Source organism: Stenella coeruleoalba (genome assembly GCF_951394435.1).
Source record: "Stenella coeruleoalba genome assembly, chromosome: 8".
NCBI classification, from domain to species: domain Eukaryota; kingdom Metazoa; phylum Chordata; class Mammalia; order Artiodactyla; family Delphinidae; genus Stenella; species Stenella coeruleoalba.
In genome coordinates this window covers 5280959-5306522 of record NC_137154.1, presented here as the reverse complement: position 1 = coordinate 5306522, position 25564 = coordinate 5280959, and the positions used below count along the sequence as shown (strand labels likewise).

Below are 25564 nucleotides of genomic sequence, written 5' to 3'. Positions count from 1 at the left end.
CCCAGCATCTCCCATCCACAGCATCACCCGGCTGCCTTCTCCCCATGGCCTTGTGTTCCCTTTTGACCCCGTTAGATAGGGATGAGGAGAGAATCCACCCTCTGGCTCCATCTTGCCCCCCTTCTGCCACCCCAAAGGGAGGGATCCATGGACTCGGGTCTGAGCTCCGGATTAGCTGTGTAATCCCCAGCTCTGTCTGGGCAATCTCTTTCCCTGCCCAGGAGAGGGGGCCTGGGGCTGGGAGTCAGGACTGCTGGGCCCTGGACCTGGTACTGCCCTACCCATCTGTGAGCCCTCAGACAAGGTGCCCAGGCTCTTGTCGCCTCTTTTGGAAACACCACTGACATCCTGCAATGACTGTCATATGTGTGCTGTGTCTGGGGCACTTTGGGAAGGGAGAAAGGCCTGGGTTTGATTCTAGCTCTACCACTCAGCAGCTTCATACCCATGGACAAGAGATGAAACCTCCATGGGCCTCAATTTTTTTCATGTAGAAAATGGAGTTAACACTATCCAGGGCTACTGTGGGGAATATATGAGAAAATAAGGGCATATTACAAATTACTTTGTAAACGGTACATCTCTCAAGAGACAGGGAAGGATGATTACAGGACAAGAGAATAGAGGAGCTGGGGAGGGCAGGCCAAAACGGACATGCTTATCATGGGACTCAGAGCCAAAGGGTTCCAGAGAACTGACAAACTGATTAACAAGAGTTAATCAGGCTTCCAAGACTTCAAGAGAAGGCAAAGAACAGAGGCCCTCCTCAGGTCACGGGAGCATTGCGGGGTGGGGAGGGAGTGGGCAGAAATGCCCTAAAGCCCCAAGAGGAAGAGGTCCTGTGGAGAGTGGGCATGATGTGGCCTGGGCCTGACGACCTGCACGATAGCGGCTGAGTCCTTAAATGCCAGGTTGCCGAGGCAGTAGGAGCCGCTCCAGGATTTTGTGCAGAAGCATCAGGTGCCAACCTCTCCTGACAGGGGCTGAGGAAGGAATGGCTGGGAGAGTGTAGCAGCACTACAGCAAGAGGATGTGCCACCCACTGACTATCTCCACCCTCTTGGCCTCACCCCAACCTAGGATTCTAGACACACCTCCTCTGGGGAGACCTCCGCCAACAACCCCCAGTCTGACCCGGCTCCCTGCGGCTAATGAGCAATCCTTTTCTGAGCCCAGGGGTGCCCGTAGTGGGTGAGGGGAAAATCATAGTCTGGGAGGGCTTGGACGGGGACAGAATAATTACAAGGCGGTCATGAGGGTCGGGCTGTCACCGATCTGATTTCTCCTCCTTCCCCTATACGCTTGTGCATACAACAAGAGCACGCGAAATGCGGAACTTGCAGAAAACACCAGAACCAGCAGAAGGTGACATGCGAGGTTTGTTTACTTGGGGATTGAAAGGCTGAGGGTCCACGGGCTAATGTGATGGAGCAGCGCGGGCTAGCAAGAGAGTAAATACCAATCCCGCGAAGGGAGAAAGGAGGTCCGAAAGCCCGCGGGACTGCATCTCCCAGCAGCCTCAGCGGCAGACAGGGCATTTCCGGCCTCTCCGGCCTCCTACGAGGAGGCGGGGCCAAGGGCGGGGCGGGAGCGGTGCGGGGAAGTTTGGGCGCGTCGCCGGCGCCAGGGCGCGTGACGTTCTTCCTGTGCGCCGCCTAGCGTCTAGGTCGCGCCGGTTCCTCAGCCGCAGAGGCGTGAAGGTGACAGCTGGAGCTGACCGGCTTGGCCCCCGCGATGCTGGCGGCACGGCGGCTGCTCGGCGGGTCGCTCCCCGCACGGGTGTCTGTGCGATTCAGCGGCGATACGGTGAGGCCTGACCTGGCTCGGGCCAGGGGTGCTCGCGGGCCGGCTCTCGCTGCCGCGCCTGTGCGTGCTCCATCCCTTGGGTCTGTAGTGCCTTCTGGAGAACATTCTCATCTCCCCAGCCCGGCAGGAAGGTTGCCGATCCGGCTTGGGTGTAGAAGGGGAACGGGTCCAAACGGGAGGCTGACTCACCCCGCCCCCAGCCCTTCGGCCCCTTGGCTTCCCTTATTTAACAGCGCGACTTAACGGAAAATTTTGCAGGTAGCAAAGCGTCCTTATCTCATTCCTTTCCCACCACAGCTTTGTAGGGCGTGAAGGGGCCACTGACCCATTTTACAGATGCAGACAATAGCTTTGGAGAGGGCCGTGCGCCTCCTCATTCTTCGTTCAGCGCTCCGATCCCCATGTTGGCTTTTAAGGGGTTGGGTGTCTGGAAGCCAGGTCCCCTTAGCCCTCAGCTGGGGTGCTCCTCACTGGGTCACGTGGAATTCCAGACCCATCTCTCCTCAACAGTTTTATCCCGAGCGGGTCTCCCTCCGTCATCTTGTGTCCCAGCCGCAGTGAGGCATTTCTTTTCCTTCCGAAAGTGCATTTTGTCGCCAGCAGAGTTTAGTAACACAAGGCTTTGGCCTAACCAAGTTTGGGTCCAGCAGCACAGCCAGACAAGTAAATGGACATAGCATCACTCTGGGCTCAGGGGGGTACTATGTGCTGTGCACAGTTCAGGTGTGGGCTTTGGCCACGGACACACCTGAGCTTAGATTCCATCTGCTCCTTTGGGCTGTGTGCCTTTCATAAGCTCAGTTAGCTCTGAGCCTCAGTGTCCTCTTCTGTAAAATGGAGGAAATCGTTCCTGTCTCAAGGTTATGAGGATGAAATGGGGTCTTGGATATAGAAAACTTAGTTTCGTGCCTGCTAACAGGAAGTGCTTACTAAGTGGTGATGGCAGCTATGATGCTGTGAAGGGTTCTGAGGCTTAGGCCCCTGCCCTCCTCCCAGCCCAGCTCTCTCTAATCTGGGGGACTCAAAACTCTGTACCTTCTGGCCTGACCCCTCATGACCTCAGAGCCCTGCTGGGCCTGCTGACCCTCTGTGTCCCCAGACAGCGCCCAAGAAAACCTCATTTGGCTCGCTGAAGGATGAAGACCGGATCTTCACCAACCTGTATGGCCGCCATGACTGGAGGTGAGATGGTGCCCTTACGCTGGTGGTTCCCGAGGCAGGGCCTCCCCCTTACTGCCTTCCCCACTCTGTCCAGGCTGAAAGGTGCCCAGAGTCGAGGTGACTGGTACAAGACAAAGGAGATTCTGCTGAAGGGGCCTGACTGGATCCTGGGTGAGGTCAAGACGTCGGGCTTGCGGGGCCGTGGAGGTGCTGGCTTCCCAACTGGCCTTAAATGGAGCTTCATGAATAAGCCCTCAGATGGCAGGTGTGTGTAGGCAGGCAGAAATGGGGTTTCAGGAGAGACCTTGGGGGTGGCTGTGGCTTACCTGGGCCTTTGGGCTGTTTCCTTGGAAACTAAGAGTGAATGAAATGGGAAAACGTAACCAGAGCTCAGGTAGGTGGGATCCAGTTCTCTCTGGTCTTCCTCAGGGGAGACTGGGGGGGAAGCAGAATCGACACAAAACTTTGACTCAGTCAGACTTAACTGGTCAATGCCTAGCTCTGCCTTTTAGTCATATATCTTTGGGCAGTCTCCTGGCCTTTCCGAACCTCAGGTTTCTGTTCTGTAAGTGGATATTATATCGTGCAGGGATGAAAGAGATAATGTTCGTACAGCTTTTGGCCTGCACTGTGGTTGGCGCCTAGAAAGCAAAGGCTGAATGTCAGCTATTTTGCCTCCTTTTGGCTCCAGAGATACGGTGGAGGTTCACGGAATGCTCTTTGTGACCAAAAGCAGATTGGGGCTCTTGGGAAAGCAAAGATTTTTCCTGTGGTCATACCCACTCAAATACGGAATAGGCAGTGAGCTCCCTGTCATCGGTGGTGAGCAAGCAGAGCCCCTGGGAACATGTCAGGAGGACAAAGAGGGATTGGCTGTCAGAGGAGGCTTCCCTGGGTGGAGTGGGGTGGCATGTGGTTGAAGGCCCAACCCTGGTGGCCCTGTAGCCTGACTGACCTGCTGGCCCCCACAGGCCCAAGTATCTGGTGGTGAATGCAGATGAGGGGGAGCCGGGCACCTGCAAGGACCGGGAGATCATGCGCCACGATCCCCACAAGCTGGTGGAAGGCTGCCTCGTGGGGGGCCGGGCCATGGGTGCCCGTGCCGCCTACATCTACATCCGCGGGGAATTCTACAATGAGGCGTCCAATCTACAGGTGGGCAGAGGTGGGGCGTCAACAGAGGAGAAGGTGCGCGGTGTGCACTTACATGCCCCAATCCTAGGCAGGGTTGTTCTTAGATTTTAGCTCCTGATCTGTCTGGGGTCGCACTAGGAGAGTGGTGATCACTCCTGCATGCCTTGTGTCCCGAATGGGACGTGGCCCCCAGTGCCTCTGTCTCTTTCTGGATGTTCCAGAGCTTCTGCTTGGGCTCCATGACTTTCCAGGGCTCCATGACTCCTGGGGCAGGGGTAGGCTGGAGAACTCCCATATGGGCATTTTTCCTGGAGGGTCAGGGGGTCATTTCAGTAATTCTCAGCTCAGTGATGCCCGTAGTAATTGGTCCAGGGCCAAAGCCTCACCTTTCTATTAGGCTGCTACACCACAGTGATGAAGGATGTGGGAATAATAACCTGGCACATGGTAGCATTATGTGTAAGTGTTATTATTATTACATATTTAAAAATAAGCCTCCAGGGTCTTTTCTTCTACTCAGAAGCAGCACTCGTTCATTATGAAGATAGGAAACCACACACACACAAAAGGAAACTCTCCCACAGATCCACCACCTGGAGAAACTACTTGCTGAAATTTTCATTATTGTCTTAAAGTCTTTAAAAATACATATAGTTGGAGAATTTGTTAAATGTTATTACAGAAGTAGCACATGCATCGTAAAAACCCCCACCCCCTCCCAGAGCGTCCTCTGCTTGTGTCCAAAGGGAGCTTTTGCTCTGGACTTTGGTGATGGGCTCACTGGGCCAGTACCCCTCCCTCCCACACACAGTGTTCCTGGGCCCTTGGGGACCGTGTCCTCACACCCCTGTCCCACAGGTAGCCATCCGAGAGGCCTACGAGGCTGGTCTGATTGGCAAGAATGCCTGCGGCTCCGGCTATGATTTCGACGTGTTTGTGGTGCGTGGGGCTGGGGCCTACATTTGCGGGGAGGAGACAGCGCTCATCGAGTCCATCGAGGGCAAGCAGGGCAAGCCCCGCCTAAAGCCTCCCTTCCCTGCAGACGTGGGTAAGACCTGGCACCTGGCCCGATCCTGGGCCTTGTCCTGTGGAGTCCAGGATCTGTTTTCAGGTCCCCACTGGTCATTCTTAGGGAATTTCTGAGTCCCTTCTGCACTGGGCGCCTGACACAGAGAGCAGGGTGGGAACAACATAGAGGCTCCACCAGTGCCGCCTGCAGTCCCTCATCCTGCCTCAGCTCCCATGTCAGATACCCAAGTCCTCTCCAGCCTTCCGGGAACTCGGGGCAGGATGGTGAAAAGGCAGCGCAGCTCCTGCTGGAGTCTGGGGTCCGGTGGGGGACGAGAATAACAAAGGGGTGAAAGCAGGGCTCTCTGCCACCGGAGCAGGACCCTGGACATACCCCATTGCCAGGAAACCCGCCGCAACCTGTCCCCACCCACTAGAAGCCACCGATTTCTCATCCCATTTCCCCCACAGGAGTGTTTGGCTGCCCTACAACCGTGGCCAACGTGGAGACAGTGGCCGTGTCCCCTACCATCTGCCGCCGAGGGGGTGCGTGGTTTGCCAGCTTTGGCCGCGAACGCAACTCAGGCACCAAGCTGTTCAACATCTCTGGCCACGTCAACCACCCTTGCACCGTGGAGGAGGAGATGTCTGTACCGCTGAAGGAACTGATCGAAAAGCACGCCGGTGAGGCCTGGGGCCAGCCAGCAGGGTGGGAGAGCCTCAGGAGCTGGGGCTGGGGCTAGCAGAGGTCCTGGGCTCAGGGCTAGGCAGGTGTGCTGGCCCCAGCCCTGACCATCCATCCTTTTGGGGACTGACTGGGGCCCCAGGGGGTGTCACGGGTGGCTGGGACAACCTCCTTGCTGTGATTCCTGGCGGCTCGTCCACCCCACTGATCCCCAAGTCCGTGTGTGAGACGGTGCTGATGGACTTCGACGCGCTGGTGCAGGCGCAGACGGGCCTGGGCACGGCTGCTGTGATCGTCATGGACCGCTCGGTAAGGGTTGGCCCATGCTCCCCACCCAGTCCCTGCCTTATGCCAGCCTGGTTAGTAACCCTTCCGGGGCCTCTCGGAGAACTCCTGCCAGCTCTTGGGTCCTGGTTCGTGTCACCTGAGATACAGTGAGGTGGGAGAGGTGGGGAGCAAGGCTTCTCTGGGGGACACGCCCGTGGAGCCTGGGCGGGGCGGGATGCCCACGGCAGGGGGAGGAGACAGCCAGAGTGCCGCTGGAATCAGGAGGGTGTGCCGCCGGGGGGCGCTGCGGCTCAGGCCTTGGGTGCCTCCTCACTGTCCCTTGTCTCCCCAGACGGATATCGTGAAAGCCATCGCCCGCCTCATCGAGTTCTACAAGCACGAGAGCTGTGGCCAGTGCACCCCATGCCGCGAGGGTAAGCGCGCTGGGCAGGCTGGGGCTTTCTCTGTGGCTTGCGCCAGGCCTGGGCCGGGCACTGGACCCTGAATAAACAGCTGCTGCTTCCCAGCCTGCTGTGGCTGCTCTGAGCCCCACCCTCCCTGTGGCCCGCACCCCTCGAGTTCCATCCCCCCGCACCCCGGCTTAGGGAGATCACCAGGCCCTCTCTTGCTGCCACGGCCCAGGTGTGGACTGGATGAACAAGGTGATGGCGCGCTTTGTGAAGGGGGACGCCCGGCCGGCTGAGATCGACTCCCTGTGGGAGATCAGCAAGCAGATAGAGGGCCACACCATTTGTGCCCTGGGCGACGGAGCTGCCTGGCCCGTGCAGGTACTCGCTGCCCTGCTGCGTGGTGCTGGGGGCGGTGCTGAGAGCCCGGGCGTTGGGGGGTTTTCAGGCCCTGCTGCACCTAGCACCCTGACCCTCACCCCCAGGGCCTGATCCGACACTTCCGGCCGGAGCTCGAGGAGCGGATGCAGCGGTTCGCCCAGCAGCACCAGGCCAGGCAAGCCGCTTCCTGAGCCCGCCGCGCTGGGCCGGCATCCATCTGCCTGGACGGCTGGACAATAAAGCAAGTGCTGCCCACTCGGTGCGTCTTCTCTGTGGCCTTGCTCTTCACTCTGCCTCTGCGGCCCATTATTCCTGGAGGCTTGTTTCCCAGACGGAGGTGGAGGTTTGGGAGGGATAGGTCAGCACAAGGTCTCGTTGTGAATTTACACTTGGCCTCCTGTGCGTCAGTCTGTCATAGACCATCCTGAGCATTGACCCCTCAGTGCAAGAAGTGGGTGGGGAGGGGGAAACTGTGGCCTGGGGTGCAGACCTGGGCCTGGCCCAGTGAAGGCCTCTGGAGGATGGGAGCAAGGAGGACAGGGCCCAGTCTGCCCTGTGAGGCGATGGGCAGGGAAAGAACCGGCTGTCCGGTCTGGTTTGGAGGAGAGGTTTATTCTTGCTTCATGATTTGGCAGTGGGGTGAATTTGAAAGGGGGGAAGGAAGGAAGCAATTGACTAGGGGTGGACATGGTGGGTGAGGCAGCCCCAGGTCCTCGCAGCTCCATGGAGGCGGCCGCGGGTCGGTCTCGGGGACGGTGGTGAGCAGGGCCAGGTCCTCGCAGCTCCATGGAGGCGGCCGCGGGTCAGTCTCGGGGACGGTGGTGAGCAGGGCCAGGTCCTCGCAGCTCCATGGAGGCGGCCGCGGGTCAGTCTCGGGGACGGTGGCGAGCAGGGCCAGGTCCTCGCAGCTCCATGGAGGCGGCCGCGGGTCAGTCTCGGGGACGGTGGCGAGCAGGGCCAGGCCCTCGCAGCTCCATGGAGGCGGCCGCGGGTCAGTCTCGGGGACGGTGGCGAGCAGGGCCAGGCCCTCGCAGCTCCATGGAGGCGGCCGCGGGTCAGTCTCGGGGACGGTGGTGAGCAGGGCCAGGCCCTCGCAGCTCCATGGAGGCGGCCGCGGGTCAGTCTCGGGGACGGTGGTGAGCAGGGCCAGGCCCTCGCAGCTCCATGGAGGCGGCCGCGGGTCAGTCTCGGGGACGGTGGTGAGCAGGGCCAGGCCCTCGCAGCTCCATGGAGGCGGCCGCGGGTCGGTCTCGGGGACGGTGGTGAGCAGGGCCAGGCCCTCGCAGCTCCATGGAGGCGGCCGCGGGTCGGTCTCGGGGACGGTGGCGAGCAGGGCCAGGCCGGGCGCCCCCGCTACTCGCCGAGCTGGAGGCGCGCGCCGTCCAGCGGGTGCCACGGCTCCAGCTGGTGGTCAGTGCGGCCCAGCCATTCGCGCCAGTGCTGCTGGTGCTCCCCGCTGGCCTGGCTACTCAGCTGCACCCCGCCTGGGTTGGGGGACAGGTCAGGAGCCGTGTGGGAGTCCATTGGGCCCACCCCCCAGCTCCCCGACATTCCCACTCACCAGTGAAGTCGTCAGCTGTGCCCAGGTCATAATCCCACACAGACACCAGCAGTGTCTTCTGCGCCAGCTCCTCCCGTGGGCCTGTGCAGAAGAATTCCTGCAGGGAAGGGGGCAGAAAGGCAGGAGGGAGGCAGCCTTGGGTCCTTCACAGCCTCAGAAACAGACTCAGACAGGTGAATGGCTCAGGGTAGCTGGGGCCTGTGCTCTCGGAAGCAGGATGTTGACCCCCCTCCTCCCACCCCCAGCAGCCAGGACTGGCCTACCTCGTTGAACTCAGGGTTCAGGGTCTTCTGAACACTGGTCTTATATTTCGATTTCTTCCCTCCATTCGGATGCAGGTAACTGATCGGGAAGAACGGGGTCAGCTTAGGTGTGGCCCTGGAGAGCTGAGCCCCGAGCGGCTCAGAGGAACCCTCACTGTCCACCTGTCCACCCCTTTTCACACTCACAGGCGGACGAAGGGGTCCGAGTAGCCGTTGGCATCCATGGGGGCGAGGGGGGCACAGCGCAGCACACCCACCAGCAGGCTGCCCCGCTGAGAGCTGTAGCACAGTGACAGCAGGACGCGCCCACGCTCCTCCCCGGCTACCTCAGCCTCCACCTCCTCGGGCAGGGGGTAGGCTTGGGGTCAGCTCCCGTGTGGCCCGTAGCCCACCACCCACCAGTGCTGGCCTGGACGCGAGAATGCAAACTGGCTGCAGAGAAGTCAGGGGCCAGTGGTTTGATTTCATGATTCAATTTACAAAAACAATCACTGGCTTAGTGCCCTGGAAGGAAACTTCCAGCTCAGCTCTATCCTCCAGGGCCTGAGAAGGGGACGCCAGGCCACGTGACTGGCCAGTTCGGGGCATCTTTGTCATGGAGGGGAAGGGAACTGATGTCCCTAAGGGCCACAAACGTGCTAGGAGCTTCCTAGGTGGCCTGTCATTAGGTACCCATCACCACCCTCCCGCAGGGTAAGCCTGGTGCCACAGAAGCAGCTCCAAGAGGCTGTTCTCTACCCAAGGACATACAGGTCTGTTCAGCTACAAAGCCCACCCTCCTCACACCCCGAAGCCCAAGCGGCCAGATTCTGAACATCCTTTGCCACACTTGGCCCCTGGTGCTTCCAAAGGACTTGGGAGGATGCCTTGGAGAGAATGTGCTTCTCCCACACTTAACGAGGGATTTGATTTGCCGAAAGCCCAGCCACCTTGCTGGCGTTAGCTCTCAGTAACGGAGTGCTCCGTGAGCCAAGGGGCTGCTGTGCGGGGTCTGGGCCAGGAAGTGCTTGTGGCGGGTCCCTGCCCCACCCAGTAGGGCTCCGCAGCTTCGCCTTGACTGACTGACAGTCGCAGCAACATGCGGCTCCACTAGGGGGCGGGGCAGCAGCACCTGGCCCTCTGGCCCGGAGGAGCTGCGGAGGGCCCTGCCTAAGCCTTGCAGGTGCCGGGGGCCTGCTGGGCTGCAGGGGTTCTGCCCAGGTCTTTGGTTTCCTATTGCAAATCCCCTGCGGTCACCATCACTGCCTCCTGCCAAGGGCCTGTGTCTATGACTACCAGCCCCAGAAGTGTGGTACCCACACTGCCTCGGGCAGACCTAGCAGCCGTGCAGCCCCACCATATCCATTCTCTCCCGGACCTTGACCTGCCCTCCCAGCTCAGGCCAGGGACAAATCCCACTGGCTCCAGCCTCTGCCTCAAGCTGGCCTGTGTCTCTGCCCCGTGAGGGCTTGTGCCAGTGCCCCACAGCTCCCCTGGGCTGCCCTGGCAGGGGAAGTCACCCTCTGCCCAGCCCCTGGGGCCTGGCTGTTCCCTGAGACTATGAGCGCTCACAGGGCCGGTGAGCGAGATGGCCTCAGTTTCTCCAAGCCTGCCTGGGCCTGGACCCCTGTCCGGCCCACATCAATCCCTGCCTGACACACTTCAGCCTGGGCCAGCCCAGACCTGCCCCCCCAGTCCTCGCTGGAATCCGCCGTCCCACCCACCTCTTCATACAGAGACATGCCACATGCTGTGTCCAGGCTCTTGGGCCTCTTGGTCTGAAAGAGCAGAGAGCCCGGTCCCCTTGGCTGCACACTGCCCAGGTCTCCCTCCCTGCACGCCCCACCCTGTGCACAAGCCCACTCACCAGCCTCCGCCTCTCCAGACACACATCGAAGCTCCTGGCTTGGTTGGGCACCAGCTTCCCCAGGGGCACCCGCAGCTCCCGCAGGGGAGGCGCCCGCCGCCGTTGCTGCAGCTGTGGGTCCTCCCAGACGCACAGCCTGGTGGCCACGCAGGGCAGACCTGGCCAGGCAAGCCCTCACCCCCACCTCGGCCCTGCCCCCTTGTGGCCCAGGCCCTATCCTCACCACAGGGTGTTGCGCCGGGTGTCCTGGAGGGTGAAGCCATGAGTGCCTCCTCCCAGACAGGCCCCCTTGTGCCCCGAACCATGCGTGTCCGCAGCTGGCTGGCCTGGGGGCTGAGCAGGTAGGGTCAGAGCCTTGTCGGGCCCCAGGGCCCCAGCCTGGTCCCCCTCCCTCATATAGCCTCTAGTTGCACATCCCAGCAACGGGGGGCTCCCTGTCTGAGGTCGAGGCCTTGGGGAAGAGGGGCATGGCAGGCCAGGTGGGTGTTCCAGGCTGGGTGTGCGGCCAAGGGACAGCAGTAGGGGCCTGTGTCTCACCCTCACCTTGCTGGCCCCAGGCAGCAGGTTGGCTTTGACATAGGTGTCCACGGAGCCCAAGGCCGGTGGCTTGAGGCCCTGGGAAGAGACAGTGGATGTGGGACAGGCCTAGGGCCCACACCTGGGACCCAGGCATGCTGCCCCATCCTCACCTTGGCCTGGTGAGCTGTGCAGTGCAGTGTGCTACTGTCTGTGTCAAAAAGAAGCGTGGGGCTTCCCTGGTGGCGCAGTGGTTGAGAGTCCACCTGCCGATGCAGGGGACACGGGTTCGTGCCCCGGTCCGGTAAGATCCCACATGCCACGGAGCGGCTGGGCCCATGAGCCATGGCCGCTGAGCCTGCGCGTCCGGAGCCTGTGCTCCGCAACAGGAGAGGCCACAGCAGCGAGAGGCCTGCGTACTGCAAAAAAAAAAAAAAAAGAAGTGTGAACTTGAGGATGCCGAGGGTGGCTAAGGGCAGGTGGCCGGCAGGTCAGCTTCTACATCAACCTCAGCCCCGGCGCCATGCCTCCTGCCCTTCCCCTCCCCAGGTCGGAAGCCTGGGGATGCCCCAGACCCCATCCTGGCTGGGCTGGGCCGAGAGGGTCCCCCTTGTGCCCCGCGCCCACTCACTGCTGTCGTCTGAGTCTCCCTCTGGCTCTGGGTCCGGCTGGGACTGGGATGCAGAGTGGATGGTGGGGGTCACTGGAGGGTGTAGGTCTCAGGTGTGCAGGGTGGGCTCAGCGAAGGGGTAGAAGTGCGGGAAGTAGTCGGAAATGAGGTGGATGGGCCGGATGGGGCCCAGGCTCACGTCAATAGCCACGTGTTCCTGCACGCTCACCGCCCCCGGCCAGCCGTGCCCGCCATGGGGGCCTGGACATGGAGGCGGCACTCAGAGGAGCCCCTGAGCACCGGAGATGAGGGCACCGCATCAGGCCAACCAGACAGGGCGAGGAGGCATCACTGAGGGTGTTGGCGGGCGGCGGGGGGGTCCTGGGCAGCAGCTGGGACCTGAGGACAGAGTGTAAGGTCAAGGTCGGCAGGGTGGGGGCCTCCAGCCGGGAGGGGGACCCCGTGGGCTGGCAGGTAGGCCGGCTGGGCTACTTACCGCCCTCAGAGCTCCTCCATCTGCTTTGGGTCGCTGCCGGTGCTGGGTGTGCGCCTGACGGAGGTGACCCAGAGAGCCAGAGTGTGGCCCTGGGGACGGGGGAAGGGGTGGGACTCAGAACGCTTCTCTGGGGCCCAGGAGACCAGCAGCTCCCTGCCCTCCACCCCAAGGGCCCCTTCCCTAGTGCTGGGGCCCAGCCTCCCTCCTTCTCCCCCAACCCCTCCCCAATTCACACACAGCCGGAGAGTTATTTTTACTGCCATCACGTGGCCCTGCTCCCAGGTGAGGCTGGAGGGCCAGAGGTGATACAAGGGGTATGAGGGGCAATGGGAGGGGAGTGTGGGGAGGAAGGGGTAGGTGAGACAGAGGGGTTGGGGGAGAGCGTGTGGGGAGGCGTGTGGGAAGGGGGAGGGGTGTGGAGGGCAGGCTGGGGGGAGGGGAGATGGGCGGGCGGGGAGGGCTCTGCAGAGACGGGGTGGGGGTGCCACCGCAACCCGGTCCCCTTGGAGCTCAAGCTTCTTAACACCTGAATCCGATCACTTCGGCACCTCTCTCCCCCTCTGCCAGCCTGGAATAAAATCCTAACCCATCACTGAGGCTGGTCCCCTTGGCCTCTCACTGGGGCCCCGAGTGCTGGGCCCCTCCCCCCATGTCCTCACGGCCCCTCTTGGTTTCCTAGAACACCCCAAGCTGTGTGCACATACTGCTCCTTGTGCCCCGACTTTCCTCCCTTGCCCTTTGACCTGGCCTGCTCCCGCTTACCTATGGTCTCAAGGTCACTCTCTGCAGGGGAACGTGGCTGCCTTTACCTGCTCAACCTTCCGTCTTTCCCCAGGGGTCCTTTGGGGGCCACACCTTCGCTACTCTCACTCTAGGAGGTTCACCCTGCTCCCCAGGCCTGTGCCCCAGACCCTGCCAATCAATGAATTCCAAATCCAGCAGCCACGTGACAGCTTCAGGGAAGGGCATGTGACCCGAGGCAGGCCAATAAAGTACAATTCTGGGATAGACTGGCCCAGAAAGAGAAGCTGTTTTCTGTTGATGGGATGCTGGTACCGTGCCATCCTAGAGCTGTTGCCCTCTCCTCACCTCTCACCCCTGTGGAGTAGAGAATGCTCCTGAGAGTGAGGCCAATAAAGTGGAAAGAAGAGTCCCTGAGCTCCTGGATCCAGCTATACCTGAAGCTGGCCTATCTCTGGAGTTTGTAATCACCATTCTTCCTTTGGCAAAGTCAGCTAGTGGGCAGGGTTTTCTATCACTTGTCCTGCCTAATACTGCCCAGTCCACCATGTCAAGGTTAGACTGCCCACCCCTTCAACTCTCTCGCAGAGATTTACATGATTGATACATAATTCCATTACATATCTGTGAGTAATTAATATACAATCACATGATTATCTGTGTGACCTGGTCTCAGATCTCCCACAGACTGAGCACCCCCAGAGGGCAGAGTAGCATCTGGCCGGTGCACAGATGGGACCCCAGCATAGCACCTGGTACATGGTGGGAGCTTGGCATGTTAGAGGTTTGCAGTAGCAGGCAAGGCTCCTTTCTGGATGCCTACTGCCCAGCACATGGTCAGCCAGGCACGGAAGATGGAACAGGAGCTCGTACAGGGTAGTGGCTAGGAGTTTGGTCTCTGGAGTCACAGAGGGCCTGGTTCAAATCCCAAACCGGGGTGACCTTGGGCAAGGTGTCTACCCTCCCTGAGCCTCCGTCTCACCAGCCAGGGACAGCGTTGGCCCCATCTCACAGGGTTGTGGTGAGAGTGAAATGAGAAAAAAGACTCCAGGCACCTGGCACACAGTGAGTGGGCACAGCAAGTAACAGTGTGATTATCCAGAGGCACCCTAGCTAGGAGGCCAGCTGTCCCATGGGGTCTGCCCAAGGTCAGGGCTCCAGTGCAGAAGGTGCAGTCGCCACGGAATTGGCAAAGGCTCTTTATTCAGTCCTGGAGTGGAGCTGGCGTGGCAGGGCAAAGGCAGGGGCTGCTCAGGGCCAGGTCATCAGCCCCTGGGCAGCTCAGGGCTGGCCAGGCAGGGCTGGTAGACGCCAGGTGCGAGCAGCTGCAGGGTGAACTCAGTGATGACGGCCGTGAGCCCCCAGATCCGGTGTGGCCCGTGCAGGAAGACAGGCAGTGTGTAGCGGAAGTGGCCACCATGGCAGAAGTGGGTATAGCCCTGGTTCTGTTCCTGCAGCAGATGGGCCAGGGGCAGTGCAAACACTTCATCCACCTGTGGGCAGGAGGCAGCGAGAGGGTAGACAGAGCACTGGCCACTGCAGCCTCCGCCCATCCGGACGACCCAGACTCCACCCCTAGCATCTCCCCACTCACCTCATCGGGGTTGGGCCTGAGGCTCTGGGGATCCAGTGGGCCCACGCCGGCCAGCACTGGCACCACAGTGGTCTTTCGCTGAGGCAGGAGGAGGGCAGGCAGTCAGGGGAGGCACGCCCTCGACAGGGCTTTGGGGCTGGGGCAGGGAGCCTGAGAGGAAGACTCCAGGGGCCTTTAGCAGTGCAGGCCAGGTCCACCCGGCCCCTGCCCTTGGACTCGCCCCAGCCACGCTGACTGACTCAGGCCCCCCAAACACACTGGACCCATTCAGGCCTCTGCGCCTTCGCTTTTCCTTATTTTTACTACCCTAAAATCTCCCAGTGGTCATTCAGTCCCTGCCTACCCTGCAAAGCCCTCCCCAACCTTTGTCCACGGAGCAGAGCAGAGCTGATTCACCCTGGAGCCACCTCCACCCCAGGACCTGAGCCTCAGTATCCCTCGTGAAAGGGGATAAAATACCCCTGGCCCCTTCCTGACGGGCTGTGTGAGGGTGGAACACAACTGCCAGGCAGGTGTCCCCACCGTACTCCGTGACTGCCACAGTCCATGACCACCCTCCTTGTCCCTGGGGTCCCTGCTCCTAGCCCGGGGCAAGCAGAGGGGCTGAATGGGGCAAGGGCCGGTGGTGGTTTCAGGGCCTGGAGGGCTTACCTGGTCGTGCACGGGCCTCAGGACTCCCCACACGTGCTCCTCAGGCACAACCAGGCCCACCTCCTCGCGGGTCTCCCTCAGGGCCGTGTGCACCACGTCGCGGTCAGCGGGGTCACACTTGCCACCTGGGAAACTGAACAGGCACAGGGAGCCTGGTTCTCGGGCTGCTGGGGCCTTGGAGGGGTGGGGGTGGAGGCTGTGGCGGTGACCCACCTAAATAACGTCTCCGCCCCTAGTTTGCAGAGAGGGCTAGGCAAGCCACACGACCTCTCCAGGCCGTTTACTTCCCTGAACAACGGGAGTAAGGGAGAGAGGCCCTGGGGCTCAGACATGCAAACTCTGCTTATGGTGGCCCCAGAGGCGCTGACATTGACTCTAGGGTGTCCCCAGTTCCCGCCGGGGGCGGGGCCAGGGCGGGAAGCCAGGTAACCCCGCCCCGCGCGCTTCCTCGGCTCGGGGACACGAATCTCCCAGTAGTCGCTGGAAGAGGGCGGAGTCTTGCCTTTCTGGACGGGGACACAGATCTGAACGAGGTGTCGAGCGATCCGCGCGGCGCCCGGGCAGGACCACCTGCGGCGCCAGATTCGGGGCGGAGGGACGTGGGTTGCTGACTCCCGCCATAGCCCTCTGCCTGACGGGCTCTCAGACCCAGACCCATTCTACAGAGGCGGAAACCGAGGCTCGGAAAGGCTAAGTGCCTTGCCCACGACCCTGTGGTCTCTGGGTTCAGCGGCCTCTTCCTAGAAGGGAGAGGAGTTCCCGGCCGGTGTACCTGACGTCACCCTTGTGCCTCCCGGGCAGGCGGCTGGACCGCAGCGTGTAGAGCAGCGCCGGGACCCCACGCACCGAGCACAGCGGCACGAGAACCGCGGCCGCCGCAGGTCGCGCGCGGAGCCGGGCCGTGGCCCCCGCCAGCAACCGCCGGCAGCGCCGCTCGCCCTCCGCCGACAGGCAGTCGGGCAGCATGTCCGGCCCAGCGCGGCCGGGAAACCGAGGTCACCGGGCAGAGCGCACACCCCAGGGTGTCTCGGGAATCTGGGGGGCGGGCCGTGGGAGGAGTCTGCCCGCAGGGTGAGGCTCCTGTAGCGGCAGCGGCCTTGCCCACGGGGCGGGGCCCGATTAAGGGGCGGGCCCAGGCCGGGAAGGGGCCTCTCCGCCAGTTGTGGGGCGTGGCCAAGGGGCGTCACCAGATAGCCTGGACTTCCGGTAGAGGGGCGGGCCTGGGGCGGGGCGGAGCTGGCGTGGATGGTCTGGAGAGTGTCCTCTTACGAACGCCTAGAGCAGCTGGCGTCGCGCCTGGCCCGGCGACCGGGCACGGCCGTGCTGACCGCGGGGTTCGCGAGTCGGGGTGTCTGGCTGTTAAGGCCCCGCCGGGACCCGCGTTTCTCCGCGCCCGCGGGGGTCCGGGACCTCAGAGGAAGTGCTCCAGGATGTTCGGGGTCGGCGTTTAGGGGGTCTACGGGGCGGGAGGAAATGGTGTAAGTGGGCCCCAGACCTCCCCTCACACCTTCAGCCTTCCCGTCCCCTTCCCTGCCCTTCCCACCCCAAGTTGCCCGCCACTTAGCCTTTGTGCTTGCTCTTCCCTCTGCCTGGAATTTCTCCCCCACCTTCTCCCTCTGTCCAAACCCTTCCCAGTCCTCCAAGGCCCAGCTCGGGAACCACCTCCTCCAGGAAGTCCCCCCGACGCCCCTGCCCCAGCTCTCAGCACCTCGTCCCGGCACCGTTCTCTCTGCCTCCCCCTCTCTGTCCACACAGATGCCCAGGGAGCTTGCTGAGCATGCAGAAGCCCCTTCCTGGGGGCCCTGTGGCCCCGTCCACTACGCAGGCTCTGGTCCCACTGTGTCTGTGGGCTTGGGGCCTGACCTTTCTCCTGCTCTGTGGAGCCCTTTGGCAGGCAGGGGCGGAGGCTGCTGCGACTCCGGGTCCGGACGCTGAGTAGGGGCCGTGGAGATATAGGCCTGAAGGTGGGGCAAGCAGGAATGAGGCAGGGGGTCAAGATGGAGAACCCAGGCCAAGGGTCATGGTCAGAGTCAGACAGTGGGACCCCGGGACAAGCCAGTGGGCGTGACCCTGAAGGAAGGGTCGGAGGCCTTAGGAGATGCCTGGGGATAGGGATGGGGTGAGGGGGTGGGTTAGGGCAGCTGGGCGGAGCTGTCAGGGGCCAGATGGTACCAGGAGTCCGGGTCACTCTCCCTAAAGCCCTTGGCAAAAGGGCTGCTGGTGAGTTTCAGCTGGGTGCTCTGCAGAGGAGAAAGGGTAGTTATGGGCCAGCCCTGAGCTGGGGAAAGGCTGTGGGGCCCGGGCTCAGCCACCCTCTCCTCCCTGGACCACCCCGTCCCCAATCTAGAGGCCCCGGGACCTGGGCCCCTCAGCCCAGGAGCCACAGAGCCGGTGGGCATGAAGGCAGGGGAAGGACTGTGGGTAGATGCCCACTGAGTCTGGGAAGGAGAGAAGGGCAGGGGTCTGTGTGCCTGTGGGGCCTAAGAGCCTGGCGCCTCAGTTTCCCCCCTGTGAGGTGGGCTGGCAGCTGCCTCACGAGCTGTGGCCTGACCTACCCGGTGGTTCTGATATGCCGTCACGGCCGTGAACTGGGTCTCCGTGAAGATGAAGGACTTGAAGTTCTCCGTGTAGCGCTCGCTGTGTTTGCGTGGGTCCATGAAGACCACGTGGAAGCGCAGCTGGTAGCGGTGCACAGGGCTGAGAATGATCTGCAGGGGGTGCGGAAGGGGTGGGGCAGCCGCAAACCCTCTCTGGGGCCGAAGCCCTTCTTCCAGGGCCCGCTGCCCCCATCTGATAGCGGCGGTGCCAGGTCTGAACTTGAGAGTCTGCAGTTCTGTATCAAAGGCCCCTTTGTTGGAGGTTCCAGGCTGCTTGGTGTCTCTCACTCCCACGCCCCAGCTGTCTCGGAACTATCCGGGATCTGACCACCTTTCCCACCCCACTGGCTCCACCCTGCCGGGCCACCGTCATCTTTCTCCTGGATTTCCGCAGCTGCTTCCTGGCTGCACTCCCTTCACACAGCAGCCCCAGTGAGTCAGCTCAGAGCCCTCGTGAGCTACAGAGAGTAAAGACCAGAATCCTCTCCACAGCCAACTGGCCCTGCAGAGCAGTGCTGGATGCCCCTAGGATCCCTTCCCCTCCCACTGCCCCTCTGAGCTCCACCCCAGCCAAACGGGAGTCTCCTCACAGCTTCCTCAACTCCCCAGCATTCTCCAGCCTCAGGGCCTTTGCACTTGCTGTTCCGTCTGCCTGCAACGGCTCCCCCTTCTGTACGCACAGGCTCCCTCCTCCACTTCCATCAGACCCCTCTTCAAATAGCGCCTCAGCTGCTTCCTGAGCCCCCTGAACTCAACGGCCCCCTCCGTCTCAGCCCCACTCCCTGTTTCCTTTCTCTCCCGGCATTTATCACCCTTCTGCCGTCTGGATTCCTTTCTCTCCTGGCATTTATCACCCTTCTGCCGTCTGGATTCTTTGCTTACCATCTGCCTGGCACTCCAGGAGGTGAGCCCCCGTGAGGGCAGGGATCTTTGTCTGTTTGACACAGTGTCAGTGGTGCGGGTTCCTGCACCTACGTGGGCCTGGCCCACCCGCCTGGCAGTCTCTGCTGTCCGACCCCTGGCCAGGTGAACTCGGGCACCAAAGGCCCAGCCAGCCCTGGCTCGGGCTTCATCACAATCAGGCCCCAGCGTCCCCTGCCCTGGCCCAACCCTCCCCACTGTGGCCCGGGCCTCACGTGGCCGTTGTCGTCCAGCAGGTTGTTGGTCAGCATGAGCTTGTCAAAGGACACAATCTGGCGCATGCACTGTGCGCCCTTGGCCGGCGAGTCGGGGTGGAAGTGCACGCGGCCAGGCGTGGTTGGGTCCGCCTTGCCCGCCACCAGCCAGGCCGAGCTATGGAAGGCATACCTGGGGACAGAGCGAGGCGGCGAGGGCGCCCCGACTGCAGCCCACGGCACCTCATCTGCTGCCCCCACCCGGAGCCAAGACTGACGGGGCATCTCTCCTACTGCCCATGCACTGGCCCCGTCGGCACATGAAGAACCGGAGGCTCCAGAGTGCCGTCTGGCCTGGGTTCACCTGCTGCATCTGCTGCCCTGGGCTAGCCCACCCTACCTGCCCAGGTGCGCCCACTGCTGCCCAGGATGGGCCCCCCCCCCGACACTGCTCCGACTGGCCCCTGCCTCCCTCAGGGTGCTGGTGGGGGTCTACTTCCCCGACCAAGTGCCTGAGGTCTGAGCTGTGACCCCCAGCCAGGCCCGGACCTGTATCTCTTGTCATCCAAAGGCATGAAGTCCATGAGCAGGGCGTAGTCAGCCAGCGTGTCCATGCCCAGGATCTTCACCTGGAAGGTGGGGAACATCCTCCTGCAGGAGGGGGTGCTCAGCAGCTCGACTGTGGTTCCGGCCTGCCCCCCACTCCCGCCACCGCCCTGCCCCCCCCGCCACTGCTCATACCTGCCCACCTGGTGACAATCATGTCTGTGCCCAGCTGGTTGAATTACTCCCACAGAGCCTTCATCTCCAGCTGAACCGTCACATCAGACACACGTGGGTTCTTGGGGCCCTGCTCTGTGGGCTCAGCCATGGCTTGGGCCCCTGTGGAGCTGGTGGAAGGGCCTGGTGGTAACAGGGAGTCCAGCTGGGACTTCCAGCTGGAGCTCGTCATGGGCAAAGGGTAGGTCTCCAAGGGGGCAAATACCCCGAGGCCGGCAGAGAGGAAGGTTGGAGAGGGAGGACGGAGTGTGGGCCCCTGTTCACCTCACCCACCCCCACTCCACCCAGCCAGCCTTCATCTTTCAGGCTGCACCTAGATGCCTCTTCTTCCAGGAAGCTCCCCCTGACTGCCAGGCCTGTTTTCCCACAGGATCCCCAACTCGGCATCACTTCATGAGGTAAATGCTCACTTAAAGCTCCTGAAGACCAGAGACAGGACCTTTCAGGCTCCCCAGGGAAACTTTGAGCCATCAAGAGGCCTAGTGGCCTTGAGCAAATTGTTTCACCTCCCGGAGCCTCAGTTTCCACATCTGTCACAAACGGTTCTTAATATCTGCCTTATAGGGCTGATGTGAGGATTTGTGAGGACACACACGAGCCTGGCACACAGTAGGTCCTTCATAAAGGACATCTGTTATGGATGCCGTGACACGTGGGGTCATGGGGGTGGGGGGTCTTTCTCAGCTCTGGGGAGACCTGGCTGCCTCGTGCTGCTTAAGGAATACTGAGCTGAAGGAGATCCCCGAATTACCACGAACACTCTTACCCATCTCTGACCCCCCAAACTGGCCCAAATCCTGCCTCCAGAAGCTGGTTCTAACATCTTTCTGCTCTGGCCTCCTCACGTTTTTCTAAGGAGCCCACCTTTTGATCTGCAGCCCTGGCACAAGTCTTGGCCAAAAACTTTGCCACAGCTCCACCCTTGTGATTAAAAAAAAAACAACCTAACTATCGATACAATGAGATACTACTCTACACCCACAGGGATGGCTATTACCAAAATCCAAAACAATCACAAAAACGAGAAATGAAACATTACAAGTGTTGGCGGGGATGTGGAGAAATTGGAACTCTTGTGCATTGCTGGTGGAATCTCAAATGGTGTAAACCCTGTGGAAAACTGCTGACAGTCCTTCAAAATATTAAAGATAGAATTACCATATGATCCGGCAGGTTCACTCCTAGGTATAAACCCAAAAGAATCCAGAGCAGGGACCCGAACAGATATGTGTACGTCGGTGTTCATAGCAGCATTGTTCACAACAGCTAAAATGTGGAAGAAACCCTGGTGTCCATCGATGGATGAGTGGATAAGCAGAATGTGTCTATACAGACAATGGAATATTATTCAGCCTTTAAAAGGAAGGAAATCGTGCCACAGGCTACAACGTGGATGAGCCTTGAGGATGTTATGCTAAGTGAAACAAGTCAGCCTCAAAAATACTGTGTGATTCCACTCACGAGAGGTGCCTAAAGGAGTCAAATTCATAGACAGAAAGTAGGAAGGTGGTTGCTAGGGACAGGGGGAGGGGAAGGGGAGTTAATGTTTAATGGGGACAGAGTTTCAGTTTTGCAAGATGCAAAAAGTTCTGGAGACGGCGGTGATGGTTGCACAACAGTATGAATGCACTTAATGCCACTGAACGCTTAAAGATGGTTAAAATGATAGTTTTTACGTTTTGTATATTTTAACACAATTACAATTTTAAAGCTAGGAAAAATATCCTGAGAAACAGTTTCTAGCAGCCCCGTAAGGGGCTGAGGACCTGGTAAAACCATGAGATCCTCCGGGCAGAGGTAGAATTTTGGTGTTGGATGGATGGATGCAGAGACGGATAGATAGATGGGTAGACGGAGGTTCCCGGGATGGTATAGCGTGTGATGTGCTGGCCAGAGTCAGTGCACAGTAGGTGCCTGGTGAGAGTGTGGGGCTCCGGGCCCACGGCCCCATCCTTAGCAGCCCTGAGGGCCACGTGTGAGAAGTGGTACCTCACTAAAGCCCCTGGGAGTTCTGTAGTCTGGAGGTGGGTGGGTCTCACTGGGGCATGAGGGGCATGAAGGGTGGATGGGCTGATGCCCCCACCATCTAGACCAGGCCATTACGTGGGCAACTGCCCATCACCCAGCTGTCCTGCTGGAGCACGAACATCATCCCGGTAACCGATGCCAGCCCCCAGGGTCCATGGTGATGCGTCCCAAGTCGGGGAGGCTCATGGCTTTGCTGGTCCTGGGGCCTTCACAGGCTGGTTACTGGCTTCCAAGTCTTCTACAAGCCTACACCCTGCCCATCCCAGTCAATGTGCCGCCCCTGGGCACCCTCAATAACCCTGGGCAGGGCCCTGTCCTCTGCCCAACTCCTCTAAAAGCCAGCACCTCTTGGGGTCAGGAGTTGACAGTTTCCCACCGGCATGAAGTCAGGTTTGGAGGGGAAGTTAGAGGTTCCTTGTCCAGCCCCCACCAAACCTTGATACTCACGGGGTGAGGCCCAGAGAGGGGCGGAGCCAGGCCCACACTCACCAACGTCTGGTAAGGCTTTCACCTCCCAGAAATGGCTGTGTCTCCCTGCCTGTCAGCACCCCTACATTTGCACTTGGGTGGCTGTGAGCCCATCGACCCCGCCCTGGGAGATCTGAGGCCTCAGCCTGGGGTGGCCCTGCCCCGTGCTCTTGCCCAGGCCCTGGGTCCAGTGGCGTTTCCTTGGTCCCCACGCCCAGTCCCTGCCCCCCACCCCACTCACCCCGGAGCCTGAGCCCACCCATGGGGCTCCCTTGGCCGCCTGTCCCATACCTGCCATGGGGACAGCCCGGATTTCCGGCTCCTGGAGAAGGGCGGCTCAGCTGGGGTCCCTGCGTGTCCCGCCTCTGGTCAGTGCCTCCCGGTCTCCTGGTCCCTTCGGCAGCACGGCTCAGCTCTCGGGCCCTCACTCAGTCCCCAGTCTCCTGGCAGGACTGGCCTTCCCTCCTCGATCGCCCAGGTCTTGGTTCTCCACCCAAGCCAGGCACCTGGTCTCTGTAGGCAGGACCCTGGCTCTGGGGTGTGCAGAGCCCCTTCTCCAAGCCACCCTCGTACTGGACTGTGCAAGGCCCCCGGCTGGGCTGGTGCAGCTCCAGGCGCGATGCCGTGGGGGAGGAGGGCAGGTGGGAAGGCTCTGACGTGGCAAAGCCTCCTCTCCCTCTCCCCGTCCCCCCTCCCGGCTTCCTCCCTTCCCCAGCTAGGAGCCTCCCAGCCATTCCTGATCAATGGGCCCAGACACAGGGTAAGGGCCCATCTCGAGGACAGGCTGGGTGATCTGCAGGGGCCCACGCCTGGTTGACTGGAGGGGCCGGGGCTGACAGGGCCTCGGGGAGGTCAGGGGGCTGCGGTGGTGGCAGGAGCATGGAGGGGTGAATGGCAGAGGCGAAGCTCTCTCCCCAGGACCCAGACACCTGACCTGGGGCTGCTGGTGTGGAATCACCAGGGAGCTTGAGCAGGAAAGGCAAGGGGGCAGCAGCCGCAAGTACCAGCAGAGGCAGAGCCCCAGGACTGGATGGCAGGAAGCCAGGTCCTCCTGACCGCTCGGCCCGAGCTATGAGTTATGCAACGCTGCCAGGACCATGACATCTCCGTGCCTCAGTTTCCTCAACTGAACTAAGTGCATAATCGCCTCTGCCTGGGATGGGCTGGCCCAGCCTGGGGGGCAGTAAGCTGTCCCCACCCTGGTTGACGATGCCTACACAGTCCCCACAGGGGGGGACGCTGGCCCAGGTCAGAGGCCTCTGGGGCGCGTCCTGACCAGACACCTTCCCCAGGCGGCCCCTGCCTGTCTGGGGCTGGGCATTCAGGGAACACACAGATCTCCAGTCAGGAAGGCAGAGGAGGGGGGTTCCCCGAAGCTGGTGTCTGCCATGTGGTGCAAGGAGGGTCATCAGGCCAGACCCCGGTTAGCCCACTACAGGAGGGAGCATCGCAGGCGAGCCCCCAGGCCGGAGCACTAGGTGAGAGCCCACTGAGCTGGGCATGCTCGACTGGGGTCCCCAAAGGCGGCTGGACCCCCGCACCTCCTCCAGAGTCTGGCACTGGGAACAAGGGGTTGGCAGAGGCCATACCTAACAGGGGGCAGAGAGGGGCTGGCCCCTCCCAGAGCCACATGTCACATGTCAGGGGCAGACCTCTCCTCCCTTCAGCTCAGGGAGGCCTGCTGCTTCCACCCCCTGTGCCCCCGGTCCCTGCCTGCCAGGCTGGGAGGATTCCCTCGGGGAGAGCATGCGCCGACCCCTGGCATAGACCCACGGCCAGCTTTGGGAGGAAGGCTGCTCCTGCACTGGAGTCTGCTGCTGGGCAAGATGGGGGAGAGTTCTCTGCGCCTGTGTTGGAGGGTCCCAGCAGCCCCCAGGTGCCACCCTGTCCCAAGATGCACAGTGGGGCAGGTGAGAAATAGGCAGGTGATGGAGGGGTTTGGGGGATCTGCACCAGTCCTAGTGGCTCCCCCTCAGCCCGGACTCCCAGGGGTCCGGGGTTCTGCTGGCTCCTGGTGTGTGTGTGCTTGCACATGCCTTTGGTCCGTGTGCTGGGACCCCCCCCCCCCATACACACACATGCTCATGCGTACGTGGGCACACTCACATGTCAGCCCAAATGCATAAACGAACTCAAGACCTGATGACCTGCCACCACTCCTGTGCACATGTGCACACGCTCCTCTTACACACACACACAAACACATACACACCATGCACACAGGCACGCTTCCCTTTACAGCCTCCTCCCCGGCCAGTCTGCCCTTCCTGCCAGGGGCGCCTGCTGGCCCCCTGCCCCCTCATCCCTCTTGCCTGCCAGCCTGTCCCTGGTGCCCCCCATATCCTTCCCACCTTCTCATCTCGCTGCTCAATAGCAGAAGTCAGCGTGGCAGCTGTGCCCGCGGGGAGATGGCTGAGCCAGGCGGCGGGGGTGTAGAGGGCCCAGAGAGTGATGCCTGGAGAGGACGGAGCTCTGGGCTCCACCAGCCCCACTGTCAGGCAGGAGCGATGCTCTCAACACGGGGCGGGGTGGGGTGTGGGCCCCGGGGGTGGAGCATGGAAAGTGTGAGGCTGTGTCCAGGCATCATCCCACCCCATCCAGTTCAGCCCTGCTGTGGACACCCTGCAGAGAGTGCCTGGGGCAGGACTGAGGGGACCCCAGCCGCAGACCCTGTGCCCGCTCCCTCCCCGACGCTGACTTCTGTCCTGGGTGGTGCAGGAGACTTCTGCCTGCCCTACCTGCCCTACCTGCACCTCTTCCCTGCATCCCTGTGCCTGGACGGCTGTCCTGGGTGGGGAGAGCCTTGTCGAGCTGCACCTCTTCCCCAGCCTTGACGCCCCCTGAGCCCCCATGAGCCCTGAGCTCATTACACACCTGGAAATGCACATCTGGGCTGTGCCACCAGCCACATATGGATCCCCCGGAAGAATGCCCAAGGTACTGAGGCTCTCGGAAACACATGTGTGTGCAGACGCCCCCCCCCCCCCACACACACACAACCACAGAGCACCTGGGGCAGGCACACGCCTGGACACCCACACACACGGGCACACAGAGATCGACTTTCTGGCCCTGGGAATGCAGAGGGGTTGGAGCCCTCCTCTGGGTCATGGCCTCTGGAAGCCCCTCTGCTGGCCCCAGGACAGTACTTCTCCAAGTCCCCCCCAACACACACACACACTATGGGATCTTCCCCCTGGGCACTGATGAAAAAGCGTGGGCACAGAGACAGCCACCCCCGGCCCCAGTACACACAGAATGTCCAAGACCACCCTGAGCCAGACCTGCCCCAGACCCTGAGGTCACAGAGAGGGGCCGTGCAGGTGAGAGGACATGAACCATGGACCCCTGGACATCTTCCATTTTATAGAATGGGAAACTGAGGCAGGGAGGTGTGGGGATATGGCAAGAAACATGGTACACAGTGGGTGGCAGAGGGAGGGCCCTGG

General features: G+C 61.3%; 4 protein-coding genes across 5 annotated transcripts; 1 reads left to right on the top strand and 3 right to left on the bottom strand.

Annotated features, from left to right (window-relative positions):
• Positions 1–1658: 1658 nt before the first annotated feature.
• Positions 1659–7130, top strand: NDUFV1 (NADH:ubiquinone oxidoreductase core subunit V1). Its single transcript, XM_079930372.1, has 10 exons — positions 1659–1806; positions 2906–2988; positions 3062–3232; positions 3939–4122; positions 4960–5149; positions 5581–5793; positions 5937–6103; positions 6414–6495; positions 6704–6849; positions 6954–7130. Exons 1-10 carry the CDS (start codon positions 1735–1737, stop codon positions 7038–7040), a joined length of 1395 nt encoding a protein of 464 aa, XP_079786498.1. The 5' UTR covers positions 1659–1734; the 3' UTR covers positions 7041–7130.
• A 901-nt stretch (positions 7131–8031) lies between these two features.
• Positions 8032–12792, bottom strand: LOC307189855 (double C2-like domain-containing protein gamma; the record flags this gene model as incomplete). The annotated part of the gene is given in 15 exon segments (XM_079928347.1): positions 8032–8333; positions 8411–8507; positions 8674–8752; positions 8860–9014; positions 10377–10430; positions 10520–10655; positions 10743–10786; positions 10789–10845; positions 11063–11134; positions 11209–11286; positions 11288–11301; positions 11667–11754; positions 11758–11906; positions 11980–12044; positions 12761–12792. Coding segments are annotated over 15 exon segments (1251 nt in total). The 3' UTR covers positions 8032–8202.
• NUDT8 (nudix hydrolase 8) lies at positions 11396–16285 on the bottom strand. 2 transcript variants are annotated; one of them, XR_013829515.1, is made up of 6 exons: positions 15900–16285; positions 15128–15260; positions 14477–14554; positions 13635–14375; positions 12142–12230; positions 11396–12044 (listed from the first exon to the last, which is right to left on the bottom strand). XR_013829515.1 is itself a non-coding variant. In XM_079929939.1 (4 exons), the coding sequence occupies exons 1-4, from the start codon at positions 16091–16093 to the stop codon at positions 14148–14150; spliced, it is 633 nt and encodes a 210-aa protein (XP_079786065.1). In that variant the 5' UTR covers positions 16094–16285; the 3' UTR covers positions 12593–14147. The 2 variants fall into 2 exon arrangements, 1 of the variants encoding a protein (XP_079786065.1); XM_079929939.1 differs by lacking the exons at positions 11396–12044; positions 12142–12230 and having other exon boundaries at positions 12593–14375.
• On the bottom strand, positions 16286–21771 carry TBX10 (T-box transcription factor 10; the record flags this gene model as incomplete). Its single annotated transcript, XM_079928346.1, is given in 12 exon segments — positions 16286–16583; positions 16991–17085; positions 17300–17367; positions 17683–17835; positions 18861–19032; positions 19389–19490; positions 19589–19623; positions 19627–19846; positions 20386–20435; positions 20439–20472; positions 20474–20540; positions 21723–21771. Coding segments are annotated over 12 exon segments (1236 nt in total). The 3' UTR covers positions 16286–16392.
• Positions 21772–25564: the final 3793 nt, after the last annotated feature.

What these genes read in the sequence shown, in the direction of transcription:
- NDUFV1 (XM_079930372.1), top strand. Translation starts at nt 1,735, where the DNA reads ATGCTGGCGGCACGGCGGCTGCTCGGCGGGTCGCTCCCCGCACGGGTG. An exon ending in ATGAGGCGTCCAATCTACAG is followed by an intron (nt 4,123 to 4,959) that starts GTGGGCAGAGGT and finishes CCTGTCCCACAG; the next exon opens with GTAGCCATCCGAGAGGCCTA. An exon ending in TCCCTTCCCTGCAGACGTGG is followed by an intron (nt 5,150 to 5,580) that starts GTAAGACCTGGC and finishes TTTCCCCCACAG; the next exon opens with GAGTGTTTGGCTGCCCTACA.
- NUDT8 (XM_079929939.1), bottom strand. Translation starts at nt 16,093, where the DNA reads ATGCTGCCCGACTGCCTGTCGGCGGAGGGCGAGCGGCGCTGCCGGCGG. An exon ending in AGGCACAAGGGTGACGTCAG is followed by an intron (nt 15,261 to 15,899) that starts GTACACCGGCCG and finishes GTGCCTGTTCAG; the next exon opens with TTTCCCAGGTGGCAAGTGTG. An exon ending in TCAGGCCCAACCCCGATGAG is followed by an intron (nt 14,376 to 14,476) that starts GTGAGTGGGGAG and finishes TCCTGCCCACAG; the next exon opens with GTGGATGAAGTGTTTGCACT.